General features: G+C 41.2%; 1 protein-coding gene across 4 annotated transcripts in view; it reads left to right on the top strand.

Moving 5' to 3' along the window:
* The window catches only part of Rai14 (retinoic acid induced 14), a 152,229-nt gene that overhangs the window by 119,950 nt on the left and 13,272 nt on the right, over window positions 1-19,007 (top strand). For 3 of the 4 annotated variants that reach the window (XM_040757617.1, XM_021231783.2, XM_005078006.4), the window contains 8 exons: window positions 6,244-6,308; window positions 9,786-9,843; window positions 10,598-10,668; window positions 12,449-12,555; window positions 13,678-13,856; window positions 14,184-14,212; window positions 15,186-15,272; window positions 15,999-16,085. In XM_040757617.1, the coding sequence (XP_040613551.1) occupies window positions 6,244-6,308; window positions 9,786-9,843; window positions 10,598-10,668; window positions 12,449-12,555; window positions 13,678-13,856; window positions 14,184-14,212; window positions 15,186-15,272; window positions 15,999-16,085 (683 nt within the window). The remainder of the gene's footprint in view (window positions 1-6,243; window positions 6,309-9,785; window positions 9,844-10,597; window positions 10,669-12,448; window positions 12,556-13,677; window positions 13,857-14,183; window positions 14,213-15,185; window positions 15,273-15,998; window positions 16,086-19,007) is intronic. The other variant, XM_005078007.4, reaches the window with a different exon arrangement.

Here is a 19,007-nt window from a genome sequence, read left to right as displayed (position 1 = left end):
TGTCATTAAAAATCCTACACTGCTGTGTCAGGATTATATCACTGTCGTCATCATGTTTTCATCCCTGTCATAATTCTGGCTAGCCTGGAATTTACTCTGTAGACAGCCATACATAAACTTTCAGTAATCCTCTTGTCTCTGTCGCTTGAACTATAGGATTACAGGTGTGAGCCCCATGCCGGGCCCCTGGAGAACTTTTTAGCAGTGGGAGTGTGTTTCCCTGGTCCTCTCTGTTCTTTTTATTCCACAAAATCTTAAGATGGTCAAATTGTAATTTTTCCTACGGTTTAAACTATTGAGTAGACAGCCATAAGAGGCAAATAATTTTTTATGTCTTTTAAATTATCCTTCTGAATGAAATGCTTGGAATTCAGGGAATTTTTATGGATGCCTCACAGAGAATCTTCTAGGAAGACTGTCAGCAGGAGGCTGCATGCTTTAGATAGGTTAGCTGTCTAACCTTGGGGAGAGGGTCACCGCGGCATCTCAGCAGCATCAGGCAAATGCTTGTTGTATAAAATCATAGAAAGCTCATCGCAGTTAGCTACTGTTTTATCGTGACTCACAGTCAGATCACTTTTTAGTCTCCTTTACTCATTAGGCTGTTGAAAAGTTCCATATCTTAAAGACAAAAGCAAAATAAGCAAATTGTAATGATAATAATAATACAGCAGAAGAAGGTTTGAGGCCAGTATGTTGGCACATTCTGCTATAGTAGAAGGATGGCAAGTGTGAGGCCAGTCTGGGCTACTGCTCGTGAGATTTTGACTCAGACAGCAAGGATAAAGATCTAATAAAAAGGCTTAGCAGTGTCTACACCAAGTGGTTGTGCTTAAAAATTAGAACAAACAACCCAAAGCTCTCGGACATGGAGAAGACCATTGCTTATATTTTTGTCTGGGGTTCCCTTTCCCCTTCCTTAATTGCTGCTTGCCAATAGCATACAGTGTACAGAAAGGGAGTTCAACCTTCTCTGATTGCATCCATAGTATCCTTGTATGGTCTTGGTCTTTCCTTATACAACGATTGGGGATTCTTTTTGGGTACAAAACACTCTAGGAATACAACAAAATGGTGCCTAGGGGTTTTGGGGTTTTTGTTGTTGTTGTTTTGTTTTTTGCTGGTTCTTTGTGATTATTGTTGTTATTGCCTGTACACCAAAGTAGGAAACAGAATGAAATGAAAATATTACTAGAAGACTAGAGAGAAAAGCCCAAAGAACCTACTGCTTATTCTAAATATCTGGGGCATAAGCCTCAGACTCTCCTTATTAACATGTGTATACTCTGGGACAGACTCTGCTTATTAACATGTGTATACACTAGGACAGACTGTCCTTATTAACATGTGTATACACTGGGACAGACTCTGCTTATTAACATGCGTATACACTGGGACTGACTGTCCTTATTAACATGCATATACACTGGGCCAGACTCTGGTAACATGTGTATACACTGGGCCAGACTCTGCTTATTAACATGTGTATACACTGGGACGGACTCTCCTTATTAACATGCGTATACACTGGGACAGTGTGGCACAGTTGAAAGTGCCTAATGTATCAGAGTTTCATCTTCTTAGTTGATAGTGTTAGCTCAATGCAGCAGCTTTTCTCTACACCACAAAGACCCGAGCTCTCCATTCCTTTTTCCAGCACCATCAGGAACATCTCTTCTTTTTTTGAGAATTTCATATGTGCATACAATGAAATATGCTCATCTGCACCCATATCCCTCCCCCAACATCCTTACATAATTTCCAGCATTCAAATTTCCAGTTTCATGTTTCCTTTTTGTGATAACCCACTGAGTCCCTTTGTGGCTCCCGTAACCCAGGCTGGGGGTTACTGCATCCCTGGGGGACTGCATCTCTGGACCACCATGGGGAAGGCAGGTGCAGCTCATATACCATGCACCAGATACCCTCAGACCTTACTGGGTACCACTTGGACTGTGGCCACATCTGCCTTTATCATGCAAGTTCTAGACAGTGATGTGCTTAGTTGAAACACAAAGGTTTTGCAAAAGGCAGAAGCAGAAACTAAAGAGTGACTTACTTGTACGTCTTGTCACACTTATAACCCTGAATTTTATCTAATCTCTGGTGCACTTTTCCTTATCAATCTTCTTTAGTCAGAAAGACTATTTAGACAAGTGGGAATCAGTGCTATGACAATGTAAAGCACAGGGGGTCCTTGGAGAAGGGACATTTGTGAGTCATCCCCCTTATCTAGCATTTATAGTTGCTAGGATACTTGTTGCATTTTTGTTTGTTTGCTTTCCTTTCTAAACTTATGAGTGGCCTTTCATTATATTAAACACACCAATCCCACTCAAAATTACATCTTATGAAAATGGGAAAAGTAATTGTGGGTGTATTGGTGAAGGCTTTTAATACCAACTTGGGAAGCAGAGGCAGGCAAATCTCTGTGAGTTCAAGGCCACTGTGGTTTACATGTGATTTCTAGAACAGCCAGACCCACAGAGTGAGACTCCCCCCATCCCAACAAAAAAAAAAAGGAAAAAAGAAAATGGAAAAGGTAATATTCATATTTTAGAGGATGATTCATCCTAATAGATGTACGTCATAATCAATAAGTGTAGTTCATTTATATTTTATCTTCAGATAAAGAAAAACAAGAGAAGTATGACTTGCAATACTTGCTACTAACGTGCATGTACATGAGGAGGTCAGGAGAGGTCATGAGACAAGAATCAGCAACCATGAAAATACTTCAGAGGGTAGCACTCAGAAATGACCTTGGGTTCTATATTATGCTTTGAAGATGGGGGCATAGGGGCAACCTCATAACTCTAATAGCAACATTTCTGTAAATAAATATTTTCCGGTCTACTTTTTCTCTGGGAGCATAGTGAGGTGACTGTACTTGTGCTTTAGTGGTAAAAATTCACCTGAAGACAAGGATTTCAAAAAAGAAAAAAGTCATTTACATATATGTAAAATTGCAACTAATAACCAATTAAAGTTGTGACTTTATTGTAGAAATATATTCTGCATTTTGAAACTGACCTTTAAGGAAATACTTGAAGGCATACCTAATTGAATACCATGTAGTTGTCTTAGTTCTTCATTATTTACCTAAGTGTTCCCAGATGTGGAAAAGAATGACGCAGGCTCTTGAGCAGTGTGATCACACATCACAGGACCCTGCTAGTTAGCTTTTCCCTATTTCCTGTAGTAATCTTGCGCTATAAGGACATGATCGTGTAGATAGTTCAGAGGCGGATCCTTCGAGTCACAGTCAATATAGGATCATTAAGTGAACTGTCATCTGGGGCTCTTGTTTTTTAATTAGCACTCATCTTTTTATTTGTGGGCCAAGATCTGCCAGAATGAACATGAGTGATGGTTGCCCTTGCTTTTTGACTATAGGGAAGTTGTTCCCTGACAGCCAGACAGATCCATAGCTGTCCGGAAGCCAGGAATATGCATCGTCTCCTTCCAGGGAGCTTCTGTCATAAAATAATATATTCTGTCTAGGAGAATTTATATTTGGCGAGAGAAACTTGTTTTAATGCTAGCAGTGAGAGACATGTTGCTTTCAGTATGGTGGTGTCTGGGAATGATTTGTGATTTGGATATTGAGAGCAAGCGAAAATACTCATACTGCTATATAGAGCACACATCCCAGGCTAATAGATGAATTTGGGTTCTCTAGACATCAATCACTCACTTCTAGGTATGACCAGAACACTGGACATGAGACGAAAAGCTGATATTTAGTATGATGTGTTGTCTGAAGGTTCCTACCGTGTTGTCTTTGGACAACTGTGCCCTTGTCAAAAGGATGGTGGTTGTGTAGAACCACTTCTTTTCCCAGGGAGACAACAGTTGATGCATTGCATGCACAGTATAAACAGTCCATAGTTTACAATCAGCATGTGTTCCAGAAGTTCATTTGTAAGGCATTTGTTTCAAATTAAAAATGTGCGTGTCCTTAGCAACAGTGGTATAAATGATGTCTGGAGAGGCCAAGCTAACCACTAAAGTCTATTAAATGCACAGTATAACGAAACTCTCATTCTTAGGCTTCATTTAATTCTGAGAGAAGGGGCATCCCGTACATAAAACAGAAGAGGAAAAATAAGTCCTTATTTTCTCACTTTCAAACATCCCTTTTCCCTCATCCTTTCAAGAGAGTGATGAGGGATTTCTGCCTCAGTATCCCACACCAACGAAACAATTGCCCTTCCCACATGGCCTTCTCATCTCAGCGTATCTTTTGCAGAATAGATGAGATCTGTTCTTTTGAGAATCCGGATGCTTTTACATGGCTCCCATGACATCCTGACCCTCTGATCTTTTAAGATGTTTCCTGGCCACATGATTCCCTAGTAAATTCTAGTCAGTGCTAAGTGATGACTAATCAAAAAGAAAAAGTGGAACTGGGCCATCGTATAAAAGAAATTGTTCTTCTGAAGTCTTGGATCTCAACTCTAGGCTCTGTTTGTGCTTAGGGGGCATTTTGCAATGTCTGGTGATGGTTTTGATTGCCACAACTACTAGACCTCTTCTGGATGGAGGCCAGGGAGGGAGGCAGAGTAACAGAATAATAGCAGAATGATCATCTACAGCCATTATGCAGCATAAAACATCAATAGTGCTGAAGCTACAACTGGGTTTGAAGGGAGTCCCAAAATAAAGGTCGCTTACGAATGTTACCTTGGGGATATGTTGGTCAAATAAGTTGGAAAAGACAAGATTGAAGGCTTTCTTAGCTCTATTGAGTTGGCTGGCAGTTGTAGCCAGCCACTCATTACAGGCATTGAAATTAGCACAGTCTTTAATTCAAAATGACTGGAATATATTGAGAGCCGGCTGTACACCAGCTGCACTGCAGGAGCTAGGATCTCAATGGGGAGTGAAACAGACCTGCAGAGACAGAGGACCAGTTAACCAACAGGTAAAGGTGTGTGAGGGGGAAGTCAATAGAATACGTCTTGACTATAGAGCTAAGAACAGAGTACTGTAAGATGCAGGGTATTACCAAGAATGAAATGAAACAGAAAACCAGTGTAAAAGGTGTTAAGGAGGAAAGGGAATATGTAATGAGTAAGAAAGAAAGATGGCCTCTTTTTTGTTTGTTTATTTGTTTGTTTTTGCTTGAGACAAGGTCTCTATCCCGGGGAAGCCTCCCACTGCATAGCCAAGTATGACCTTGAGTGTCTGATCTGGGAGCTGCTGTCAGTGCCTCCCAATGCCGCATCTGTGCTGTGCTAGGTATTGAACCTGGGACATCATGAGTATTTAGACAAGCACTCTACTGAGCCACGCCTCTAGCCCAGGAAAGACCCCACTTAAGAGGTCACCTTTCGGTTGAACGTGAAGGTGAAAGAACTGGGTGGCTGTTTGAGAGGAAGAGAATCTAGGCTAAACATAGGGCGTTGTAGAGGCCTAGTGTGGAGGCTCATTTGGCAACGGGCAAATGACTTCTTGCGGTTACCTGCCTGCTGAATTCCTGAAGGGGACTTAAGTGCTCCTTTACCATGTACTGAGCAAGGACCTGTAAAAATCTGAAAAACCCAGGTAACATCCAGTCAGCTTTGAGTACATTTTGAGGAGAGGGAAACGAGGGGGTCAAACATAGGATGTAAGTATTTGGGTTTCTGGAATATTGTCTCCTGGCTTGGGGGCTCTTTTCTGGGTTTCTAGGTCTGAGGTATTCTGGTCTGATGTGGCAGCTGTGGACATGGCCACTTTGCACACACATGTCAGCTAAATGCAGCTTTGTGCAGTCCTGACCAGAGGTGAATGGAGCGTGCAGGGAAAAGTGGTTGGGGCCTCTGAATGTTACCTGTGCTCACACTACAGCATGGGGGACCTTAATCTCTAGAGGAACAGTCCCTGCACAGCAATTAGAAACTATGTAGGAGGTGTGTGGATTCACAAGGTTCTCGTCTGTTATCTTAGCTTTGTGTTTATCCCTGTGTTCCACTGGTTCAGCTGTTGATGGTTTAAATTAAGGTCTTTGATCCACTTTGAATTATAGATGAAAGTAAAAAGGGGAATACTAGGAGTAGGGGCATCAGAACAGAGATGTGCAGACAGATGGGGAGAAGAGTAGGTTTGGGGGAATCAACCAAAATTTGTATGCATGAAAATGCTATCAGGAAACCAGTTAATTTGTATGCTAACATAAAAGAAAATGAAAGTTGCTTTTATTTTTGTTTTGTTTTAATGTGGCCGCTTTCCCCAGATTTTACCTTTTGATCCATTTAGGACACAGTGCTTTACATATCGCAGCCAAGAATGGCCACCCAGAGTATATCAAGAAACTCCTTCAGGTAAGCAGATAACTCACAGGTTGGTCGGTCGGTCTGTCTGTCTGTCTGGCTATCTGTCTATCATCTGTGAAACGAGAAATACCTCTTCTCAGTACATACCCCTGTTAATATTATCCTACAGCCCATTTGTAAAGAACAGCCAATAATAAGGTTGTTTCCATGGCAACTCTACTAGAAGAGAAGTATATCCTCCCCATTTGGATTGCGTCCCTGGGATGGCTTTATTACCCCCTGGTTCAGTTCCTCCTTACCAAACTGTAGTAACCCTGGCTCTCTGGCTCTGCAGTGTCCTGTGCTCTCTCTATAAATTGCTCATGGGGTGCAGTCCTTCTGGATTAACAGTTTCAGCCATATCCCTTGGTATGTAACTCGATGAGCTTTTAGTTAGTTCTTGGTTCTTGCTTAACTGCTCGCTTTTAGTCTTATTTATAATTTTTAGCCAACTCCCTGGTTTGCTGACTCTGCCAGGAAGTTTACAATGATCCCCTGAGGTGACGACCTCTGCAGATTTGTAAAGATATATATTTCACGAACTACACCCCCACCCACCCTCACCCCTGCGCCATAGCATCCCTACAGTAATGTCCAGCTGTTGCCAGTCAAAATGCAAGCTGGTTATTCTCAGGAGCAGCGTGGAGCAATAAAATAAGTGTTTGCAGAACTGTCTGTCCTGTCGAGCTGTTTCCCTGGCCCTTGCAAGCACTCTTTGAGACCCAGCATCTTGCTTTCATTTGGCTTTGAAATTCTTGGGCCCAATGTGGTCGCATTCATCAACTTGCTGCATTGATCACACAGCTCCTTGTCTTGTCCTGCATGATGCCCCGCTACTGCCCATTCTACGAAAGTTTAACCTCAGTGGGTCTTTGAAGCAAAGTTCAGGAAAAATAGATCTGTGTTTGTGATGTTGAGTTAGGAGAGTCACTCTTGACCAGTTGGCATGGAGTTTTCTTACTGCCTTCTGCAGGACCAGGTCCTCAGGATAAGTGGGGAGGGGTGACTCATTTGCTCAGAGTGTCCTGGATCTCTCCACCCCGGGTCCTACCTCACTTCTTAAAAATACGTTTTAAATTCCCACTCTGCTCCAGCCCCTGCATCTGGCTCTGATTTTAAGGAAGATTTAACCAGACAGGCTTGAAGTTCTTGTGGGCTAGGACCAGATATTCTAGCCTCTAATGTAATTTTATATCTGGTTATGCAAATGCTTTGGTTTTTCTCTGAAATCTTTGAAGCCTTTAAATAGTTCCTTGTGCTGGTCTAAAATTAGGCCAAAGCCTTGGTAAGTAGTAACTTGATCTCCATTCCTCTAACCACAGCAGAGGAAGCATTCCACCTTAAGGTAACCTGTTCTTACCTCCCCTGGCCTGTGCTTCATCTGACCGGACATTGTTCTTTCTAGATTCCTGTTAGGAATCCAGCCATCCATGACCTCCTGCTGGGTTTACATGGCAGAACTCTCCAGTCAGTGGTTCACCCCTCTGCAAACCAGGCTGTGTACAAATGAGACAGACCCCTTTGTCTCCTGCTCTCCTCATCCCAGCACCTCTGCATTTAGTGTTCGCTCTGAGCCCTTGCTCTTGAACCCTGTGCATTGGTCCCTAAGCCCTGTCTGGGATATGCCTGCTCTCTGGTTATTGCCATTTTCAGCTCCTAGCTCCTTAAGGCAGTTAGCACAAATCGAACTTTGTAGAGTCCTGCAAATCCTTCCCTGTGTAAATCCTCCTATCCTCCCTTAGATCAAGTGTTCTCAGGGTACAATGCATGGTGCTAAGCAGTTAGTATCTACCAGCAAGCAGGGAAGTTGCTGTCTTTGTGGAGTTTACAGTCTGGTTAATAAGGAAAGGAACATATGCTATAAATTGCAGAGTACTAAGAAGGAAAGTGGTGGTTTCTAGGGAAGCCCTCAAGAGAAGATGATGTTTAAGTTGAGATCTCCAGTGGGCAGAAAACTAGTGGAACACATTCCAAACAGAATAGCAAGTCACGGGCCTTGGGTAGGCAAGGAACTCCTCAGGGTGGGAAGAAAGCCAGTGAATGAGTCAGAGGCAAAGACGTGAGAAAATGTAGTACAAAATACAGGGCCTTGTATGTCAAGATATGCAAGCTAAGTAATCCTAGGTTCACTGTGGAATTCTGAAGGGCAGACGCTGACAAACACAGTTTTATAGGACGATTCTTTTGTGTAGAGAAGTGGGTAAGAGGGGACAAAACAATTGAGGAGACCTATTGGAGGCTAGACTAGCTGTTGATGTAAGAAGATGCTGCCCGGGGCTAAGATGAAGGTAATGAGAAAGAGAAGAAAACATCTCTCGTATATGTTTTGGAGAAAGGATCTACAAGATGTAGTGGGTAAGATACTAGAAGAGGAAGAGGAGGAGGAGAAAGCAAAGCTAATTCAGTTTCTGTCTCATTGGGTAAATTGCCAGTGGTGGTTGGTGTTCACAGAGATGGTAAAAGCTCAGGGTAGGCATGGAGGAGTGGAAAATTTGCCTTTCGGGTGCTTATCAAACCAGTGTTGTCAAGCAACTTCAGTGGGTTCTCAAGCCTGGGCACTCACAGGTGACATTGTATATGAATAAGTATCCAGGCTCTAACAGGTTCAGATCCTGGCTTCACCACTGCCATAATTCAAGCAATTTATTAACTTATTTATACATAGTTCCCACTGATGATGACTGCACTGAGAGTCATCCAACTTGGGTTGTTAGCAGACGTAAAGCAATTCTTGATTCAGAGCTGGCACACAATACTTAAATAATACTGTTGTTGGGACCTACATCTGTTGCTTGCAGTCACTAACATCTGGATGTAGGTGTAGATGGGATTACCAAGAAGAGAGCTTCGGAGAAAAGCAATGACAAATATGAGGCTGTGGGTTTTATTAGCGGAGGGGGCTGTCCAGGGTGGTGGGGGGAAGCTACAAGAGGCAGAGCCAGACAGAGAGCCTCCAGGAGGAAGAAGGGGAAGGTCTGGGGAAGAGAGCAGGCCACTGCTCCAAGAGTGGTCGGAGGACAAATGTGTAGAAACTGAAAGACTGCTGGTGACTTTGGCATGGGCCATCACTATGGAATCCTGAGGGCAGATACCTGACCTAAGTGGATTCAGGAGTGAGTGGGAGGCAAAGAAACGGAGACTGTGTAGATGACTCAGGAAAACTGGTTTTAGGAAGGGGACAGAGAGTGAGAGGAAATGGGAAAATGTAGGATCCACATGGGAGATCTTAGAACATGTGTGTTAGCTGCTGGGTTACATGATGTAAAGGATGAGTGAACGACCAGATCAGGAAAGGGGTGACCATAGCTCGTGTCATGGTTATTTGGGTATGTATCTTTTTCTTCATAAAGGACTGTGGGCCCACAGAGCTCAGAAGGCAGGATTTATGCATGCGTATGCCCCTCTGAATAAATGATGGTTGAAGGAAAAGGATGGATACGATGGTATTTGTGTGGTGACTTTAAGAAACTTATTTTTGTCTCACAGTACAAAAGCCCAGCTGAAGGTATTGACAACTCTGGGAAAACAGCTTTACATTATGCAGGTAATGTTCACTCTCTTACATGTCCATTCTACTCTGAATGGTACTATTCCTGGGGCTGGTTTCGGTAGTTCCCAGAGGTTCCCATTTTACTCCGTTTGTAAGTCACACACAGATTTACTAAGAAGTGGTTTCCTGCCATGCAACCAGTTACATGGTTAATATATTCAGCTCAGGCTTAGAGTAAGCTCAGTGAGAAGGGTGTGTTTGGCATGTACAATGCTCTGTGTGCTTAGCATGTGCAAGGCTCTGGTTTTAAGCTCCAGTACTAAGTATGTACACTAGCATACATACATATGTATATAGATTTTTAAACCTTCAAGTCCCTTTTTAAAGTAGACAGTAGTGAACAGTTGTGATTTTCAGGGCTATAAGATGCTGATTTATTTTTTAATTTAATCTGGGTGTCACGATGAACGTCAGTTGTATTTGTCCACCTTCGGTTTTACCGTCTGTCACAGCTTCCAGTGGCAGATGCTGATACTGTATTCACGAGGTGATTAAGTGTATAATTAATTTTATTTCTAGTTGTAGAAAAGCCAAGTCCTGTGAGAAGCTAAATCATATGCTTGCCTACAGGTAACTGGGAGTCCGTGGCTGTAGCTTTGGCTAACGTGGAAATTAAGCAGTGTTTGCGCACACCTGTGGCTTAGCCTTCTCTTCTATGCTGCTCACCTGCTGGGCAGAGAGTGAACTCTTCCTTCCTAGAAGTGGTTACCTGGGTTGCTTGTGACCAGCTGTGTTCTTCCTTCCGCAGCGGCACAGGGATGCCTTCAAGCTGTGCAGATCCTCTGCGAACACAAGAGCCCCATAAACCTTAAGGACTTGGTAGGTACCACGTGGACACTGAGGGAAATGGAGTGCAGGCTTCTAATGAGACTTTAAAGACCTTAATATCTGGCAAAATTCTATTCCTTTTTAGCAACAATTTTTTCCCTGTAAAATGGTTTTATATGTTAATCCTTATGAATCCCTAAAACCACCAGTATTTTGCAGTGTGCTTCTTAGATATGTGTATTTTTATAAGTAAATGTTTGTGTTCTACCATTAACCACCATGTGAATAAAACTTTGTGTCTCAGCTTATAAAAATAGAAAAGTTTGTGCATCACTTGTCTTGTTGCTCTGACAAAGTATTCGGCCATAGCGGCTTAAAATAGGAGGGGCTCATTTTGGCTCTCCCTTTGAAGGTGCGGACCATCACAACAGTGGGAACTTGAGGGAGCTATTTCCATTGCATCCATGGTCATGAAGCAAAGGGGGACTCATGCTGTTTCTGAGTTTGCTTTCTTCCTTCTACTCCATTCTAGCTGTTATGGTGGGTCTTCCAACCACAACTAGCCTTATCTAGAAAGTTCCTCCAGATGTCCATACATTTGTCACCAAAGTGAGTCTAAGTCTTCCCAAGTTGACGATCAGTGTAAACTGTCAGAGATATCCAGTTAGAAATTCTGTTGTTCTCTTTCATGGTATCACCTTGGATGATTTCTAGTAGAATTTTCCAGCTCTGAAGAGAACTTTTAGTCTTTTTAAACTTCACAGGCCTATTATGAGACTACATTTATATGCCGTTGGCATGTGGTTCCAGGGTCTAATGACATGCTGTAGCATGAAAATTGGCACGAATGTCCTTGCCCCTGATCAAGCAAATACGTTTACACTTTCCAAACCTCAGCATAGGTTAAACATCTTTACTCCAAAAGTCCCCAATTCCATGCACTGAAATTTGGATTTCATAGACATGGCTGAAATGTATAAACTGCATGGTGTTTATATGAAAAAAATACAAAAAATGGACTTCATATGTAGCCTTGGGTCCTAGCCCCAGGGAACTTTATTATGCAACCAGCCTCAAATCCCCGTATTCTAAAATCTGGACTACTTCTGTCATTGGTTTGGTTTGGTTTGGCTTATCTTTTTTGTTTTTTTTTTTTAGATTTATTTTATGTATGAAAGTGTTTGCATGTTTGTATGTATGTGCACCACATGTGTGCCTGGTACCTGCAGAGGTCAGAGGGTATCAGATCCCAGGAACTGTAGTTATAGATGGTTGGTTATGAGCTGCTACAATTATATCTGGGTACTCTGGAAAAGCAGCAAGTGTTGTTAAGATGAACCGTATCTCCAGCTCCAATAACTTTATTTTTTTTAATTTTACATTTGAAGTTTTTACATGTGTTATTACTGGGGGATGCAGCATGCATGAAGTTAAAGGACATATTGAACAAGTCAGTTCTCTCTTTCCTACTTGTGGGTGCAGGGGATGGTACTCAGGGCTTCAGCAATAGCGACACTCGCCTTCACTACTGAGCTCCAGTTTACTTCCATCTGAACACACTTAGTGTGTATGCGCTCTGACATTACTGTGGAGCTAGTGATAGGTAATGGAGCAAGCAACCCGAATAGCTGGACTTCTAGAGAAAAGCCAAAGTCAGTGAATTTGCCTAAGACATGTGGTTAAGTGGAAGGGTGGTCCTAAAGGGTCATAGACTATCCCAGTAATGAAAGTATGGCCTCGAAGTGCAAGTCATGAGAAAAATGTGGGAAGGGCGAGGTATTGCAATCCTGGTATTTGGAGTTAGAGTTACAATCTGAGTTTTTTTTCCTAGGATGGGAACATACCCCTGCTTGTGGCAATACAAAATGGCCACAGTGAGGTCTGCCACTTTCTCTTGGATCATGGAGCAGATGTCAATTCCAGGGACAAAAATGGAAGGTACCACAAGTTAAGGCAGAAGTCATAGCTTCAGTGATACCCATTTTTTTAGTGTTATAAAGTGGTTTCCTTTTTTTAGCTTTACCTTCTTGATAATTGAGAGTCTGTTTTGACAAAGAAGGAAAAAAAAAAGATCCTGCAGACCTGCATGGGCAGAATTGCTGATTGGATCTGCAATGAAACTAATTAAATATTTAACTGAGTAAGCCATTTCACCCTAAACAAAAGTAAATATGCTGAATGTATTTAAAAATAATTTTAACCTGGGTGGCGCTGGAATACACCTCTAATCCCAGCAACTCTGGAGGCAAAGGCAGGCAAGTCTATGAGCTTGAGGCCAGCCTGGACTACATAGTGAGTTTCAGGACAGCCAGGGCTACACAGGGAAACCCTGTCTCAAAAAAGAAAACAACCAATAATAATGATCATAATAATAATAAATAATTTTAAAGCCGGGTGTGGTGGCACATGCCTTTAATCTTAGCACTCTGGATGCAGAGACAGGAGAATTGCTGAGTTCAAGGCCATCCTGGTCTGCAGAGCAAATTTCAGGACAACCAGGGCTACACGGGGAAACCCTGTCTTGAAACAACAACAATAAAATAATAATAATTTTAATAATGTATGTTCTTTAAAATAATAGAGGCGGCCAGGCAGAAGTGGCTCACGCCTTTAATCCCAGCACTCGGGAGGCAGAGGCAGGCGGATCTCTGTGAGTTCCAGACCAGCCTGGTTTACAAGAACTAATTCCAGGACAGCGTTCAAAATCACAGAGAAACCCTGCCTCAAACTAATCCCCCTCCCCCAAAATAAAATAAAATAATAGAGGTGAAAGAATTCGGTCTTTAAAATAAGCTTGGTTTTTGTACCAATCACAGGAAATTCTGTCCACTATAGAAGACTGTCCATGCTGTTTTGTTAGATAAAGTTTAACATTTTGATTTAGTCCAAATTTTTAAAAATACCGCCTTATTTCATCTTGATAGTTTACCACTTAATTCCCCAGATGACTGAAGATTTAACCGCATTTAATCCCTGTTTCATTGTTTTCAAGACAAGTGCGTCTCAGGAAGGCATTTCCACCTTTGGGTATACTAAACTGACATCTCTTTTTTTCTCCAGAACTGCCCTCATGCTGGCCTGTGAAACAGGCAGCTCGAACACTGTGGAAGCCTTAATTAAAAAGGGTGCAGACTTGACCCTTGTAGATTCTCTTGGACACAATGCCTTATATTATTCCAAACTCTCAGAAAATGCAGGAATTCAAAGCCTTCTATTATCAAAAATCTCTCAGGATGCTGGTATGTAAAAGAAAACAGCCAATGTTGTTTTAAATTTACCCACTCATTTTTCCCAAAAGGGTAAAGGAATTTGTGCAATATGATATGATTTATTATTCTTTTAAATGTATGCTTGAAGAAAAACAAAATGTTAAATGTTATGTATGGTGCGTGTGTGTGTGTGTGTGTGTGTGTGCGTGTGTATGTGTGCGTGCGTGTGTGTGTGTGTGTGCATGTGTGTGTGTGCGTGTGTGTGTGTGTGTGTGTGTCCACCCACCCAAAATCTGTAAAAGATGTGTCATTATAATTCTTATAGTTCTTTTTTTTTTTTTACCTTCTTTTCTTTAGATGTAAAGACCCCAACAAAACCAAAGCAGGTATTTATCTTGGGAATGAGATGTTATTTTTTTTAATTTTTGCTTATGGCAATATGAAAATATTGAGAATAAATGCTATGGTTCCTTAGGACAGTGATTAAAAACTGGGTTGCAATTTTTGAAGGAAAAACTGACATGATTTTGAGTGAATGATTCATTGTTACATGGTGGCAAATAATTTAACAATTTTATTATATTGTTTTAAAAATAGGTGCTTCATACTGCATTTTTTTAATGAAGTGCCTAACAGATGTGTGAAAATGTGGTTAAATCTTGAAACTAAATGAAAATATGCTAAATATCGTATCCTGTGAATATAAAGATATATACTGATATATGCATGAAACTGTTAAGGCATTTGTGAAAAATAAGAGATTCAGCCTTTTAATTTTAATTGCAGCTTTAAAAACTGCCATTGGTGTTATGCAGAGTAGCAGCGACAGAGGCATTTTCTTATTGGAGTTTTCCGTAAAGGCATGTGGGCTCTCTGTGTATATCTGGCCATTCGGTGTATTTGTACACTGAAGTCTTTTAAGTCGTAGAAAGCAGATATTTAATTATTTATTATGTGCTAATTGTTGCTTCTTGGGAACCTTTGCATATGAGGCTCTCCTTCCCCTCCTCATGTCTTCATTACGGGGTGGTGGGATGAATTGCATTAAGAGGAAAAGCTGACTGAATGAATGCATTCTGGGTCCTGGATTATGACTGATAGGCCCGTCTTCATCCTTTCCCAGTTCTACACGCCACCTTAATCCCGCTTTGTCTCTTCCTGCCATCAAAGCATGGGTGGCTGGGAGAGAACTTAGCACACGCATGTTACATCCGTTCTGTGGGCCGCGTGTTTCAGGACTTGAAGAAGCTGGGGATGTGTAACTGTCAGCAGATTGTTCTGTGTTTGCTGCAGCTACTTGCTCCGACTTTACTAACATGACTAACCCACCTCCATTCTGTGGACTGTGATAACTTTCAGCATGATCAAGTCTCTAAAATAAGCTCAGAAAGAAGTGGAACTCCAAAAAAACGCAAAGCTCCACCACCTCCTATCAGTCCTACCCAGGTAAAAGCAAGAGCGAACGAGCGCCGCACGAAACCAAAAGCCATCGTTCTGTGTCTGGGTCCAAAGGGAAGTTGAGATACTGACCCCCCTAAGCGCACATTCTAAATCTTCCTTAGTATTTCTCAGCTTCCTTAGTAGTTCGATATGCAGCTCAATGATAAGAGTACCTGCCCAGCCTGTGTGAGTCCCTTGGTTGGAACTCTAGGAGAACACACGCACACATGTACACACACATAAACACAGAATAAATCGCAGTGTCAGCTATTAAGCTGGGATATTGTGGGTTTCATCTATATTAAAATTTAGCAGCATCTTTTCTTTTTTTTTTTTTAAGCCTCAAGAAAATTTCTCAGAATCTTAGGACAGAAGTTTTCCCTTATGCTAATTTTGGAGTGCCGTTAGCTCGTATTAACAGCTCTAGAGAGTACAGAGAGAACACAGATGGAAGTAAATTTTAGGTAGTCTTTGGAGATGTTGATATTTGCCCCTTTTACTACATTTATGGGTGTCTAATATTAAAAGTTTTTGTTTTCTGAGTACATCGTAACAACTTTAGAGGAGCAAGATAAAAAATATGAAATATCAAACAAAAGCAGGGTAAGTGTTATTGCTAAGACAAGCATAAGATATAAAAAAAGATAAAATAATGGCTTCTTGTTCAGCGTCATGGGAATCAGGCCTTTGAAGATCCATCCTTTATCGGTGGTTTTCTTTTTCCTTTTTTAGTTGAGTGATGTGTCTTCCCCAAGATCAATAACCTCTACACCACTTTCGGGAAAAGAATCAGTATTTTTTGCTGAAGCACCCTTCAAGGTATTCTCTTTCTGAGTTCAATTTTCTTAGCATGTTTATGATATCTGGTCACCTTGCTTTTATTTATACAATACTGGGCAAAACACATTACACTTTTGAGTCACTGTTTCAGGACACTTCACCATGAATAACCCTTTGATTATTTTTTCTGGCATGGACAACATAAAAGACTAGAAAAAATAAATCACATTTACTGATAATTTTCAAATAAGAGACAGATGGCCTTTATGTGAAATCTTTAGCTCTTAGAGGCAGAGAGTGGAATTGTGGTTCCTAGGATAGAAAAAGATTGAGAATTTGGGGAGATGTTGAAGGGGGAAATTTAAGAGCTCTATTAGATAACATAGTGACTAGAGTTCACCATGTGTTTTCCTCTTTAAAATTGCTTAGGGCTAAGGAGATGACTCACTTCATGGATAAGATACAGCCTGAATGAAGAGCTGAGGTCACATCCCTAGAATACACATGAAGCTGAGTGCAGTAGTATGGGTTGGCTATCCTAGCTTTCTCAGGGGGAGATGAGAGATGGAGACAGGAGAATCCTACGGAGGCAGAGGCTAAATAACAAGAGACCCTGTCGCAAACAAAGAAGAAGGCAAGATGGCCACCCAAGGTTGTTCTCTGACTTCCATAATAATCCTGTACTCACCCCATGATAAACTTGTGTCTACATTCTCCTCCCTCCCTCCCTCCCTCCCTCCCTCCCTCCCTCCCTCCCTCCCTCCCTGTCTCTCTCTCTCTCTCTCTCTCTCTCTCCCACTCTCTCTCCCTCTCTCTCTCTCTCTCTCTCTCTCTCTTTCTCACACACACACACATTATCTGTGTTAATACATGTATGTAGACATAATAATGATAGTTATTGAGAGGCAGTTTTTGGTATTTTTACCATAAAAAAAGATACATGAGGTAATGTTAACTGGTACGGTTTAGCCATTCGACATCATATAAATCAAGATATCACTGTGTACCTAATAAATATATGCAATGCTTGTAAATTTAAAAGTATTTTTAAACTTTAAAATTTTTAATTTAATCTTTGCACCATGTTCATGCAGTACCCTCAGAGGCCTGAAATGGGCATTGGATCCCCTGGAACTGGAGTTATAGAAAGTTGTAATACAACATGTGGGTGCTGGGAATTGAACCCAAGTCTTCTGGTAGAGCAGTGGCTGCCCTTAACCTCTTAGCTATCACTCTAGCCAAAAGTAAAATTCTTGAAAACTGAAGGTGGTTATAAATTACCTGCTTACTCATCTCATTTATTCCAGAGTATTGGGTATTTATAAAATGGCAATAATTTTTTTATATTCTCTACAGGAAATAACAGTGTCCTTTATTGGGTCCTAGTGGATAGAGAAAATATATCAATAGAGCTAAATGTGGTGGTGCATACACCTCGAGTACCTAGCTATAGAGGCAGAGGCACAAAGATTAAAAGTCAATGCCAACCCACTATATAGAAAGCTCATGCCCAGCCTGAGCTTTGTAATGTGAGACTCTTGTTTCAAAAAAATCAGAACCCAGGGATTTAGCTCAGTGGTAGAGTGTTTGCCTAGGTTGTAAAAATGCAGATTATCCTTCTAGTATAAATATAATACCAGTGGGAAAAGTGCTGAAGTCTGGATACAGAACTGTTGACTTAGTTAACTAACTTGTTATGCTAATATCTCCATTTTGTCAAATGTATTATGAATCTATTCTGTCACTTCCTTCGCTTTAACTAGGCTGCATTAATAAACTTTTAAGATGAGCACTTACATGGAGTAAGACTAGAAAGTCATGGTCCTGTTGTTAGTGTCCCCATGTTTTCTAATGTGGTTGTGGTTTAAGAGGAGCCATGAATTCCACCCAGTAACACCATGATTGTCACTTCAAAGAGCCGACAGAATCTAATTCCTAAGCAGTGCAAGACAAAACAAAAATTTAAAAATGGCACTTATTTATTTATAATGGCTGAAGTTTAAGAAGACCGGGGGTTGTTGTTGGGCATGCATTACAGTAGAACTAGACCTGTCATTTTCTACAGGTGGGATTGTAAAATGTTAGATAATTTGTATGTTTGACAAATTCGTTACAAATTAAATGTGGGCCCTCTATATGACCCAGCCCTATGTGTTTACCCAACAAAAGAAAGTGTATGTCTATACCAAGTCATATACTTAAATGTCACTGCTCCATTCGCACTATCCCTAAGCTGAAAACATTGTAAATGTCATCAGTAATTGTGTGGATGGAGGTAGTGATGTGTATGAGAGAACATCACTCATTGATAAACAGCAGAAGGATTGAGCTGTGTGCCCTGTGAGCAGCACCAGAAATAGAAAATCATCATGAAGGGTAGAACAGGCCAGCCACAAATGTCCTGTGTGGCATTCCCTTCACCGGGGAATCCTGGCTGCCTGGGAATGGAGCAGGCTGAGACTGGTTGGGATCGGGAAGCACTGTGGATGATTGGCAGAAATCTCTGATTCATAGTGCCTCTATCTGTGTACTTGTTACAATCTCATGACATTGTCAGCTGTCATTGGAAGCAGTTTACAGTGTGTACCCTATAAAACTGAAGAAAGTGCCATAAAGGGCAGGACAGCCTATCTTCTATAAAGATAAACATTTGTCAAAAGTAAGTCATTCCGCTAACATTGAGAAAAATCCCTTGCTGGAAAAGGACCTCTCCTAAACGTGTCTGTAGCTCATCTGGGTGAAATGTGGTTATTTCTGGCAGAGTTGCTGAACATTTGAAATGAGAGTCTGTTTTAAGCTCCAAGAAGTTTTGTAGTATATTAACAGATTTTCAGGGACAAACTAAATTTTAAAGGAATCAACTCTCAACCCAAAACCATGAAAATGTTTAAAGTTACCTATTTCCCTGATGGCTCTTATTTATTAACACATCTTTAAAAAAAAAGGTTAGTAGCAGAAATT

Source organism: Mesocricetus auratus, unplaced genomic scaffold (assembly GCF_017639785.1).
Source record: "Mesocricetus auratus isolate SY011 unplaced genomic scaffold, BCM_Maur_2.0 Super-Scaffold_100015, whole genome shotgun sequence".
In the NCBI taxonomy this organism is placed as follows: domain Eukaryota; kingdom Metazoa; phylum Chordata; class Mammalia; order Rodentia; family Cricetidae; genus Mesocricetus; species Mesocricetus auratus.
Note: the sequence above shows the minus strand (reverse complement) of the source record. Positions and strands in the feature narration are given on the sequence as shown.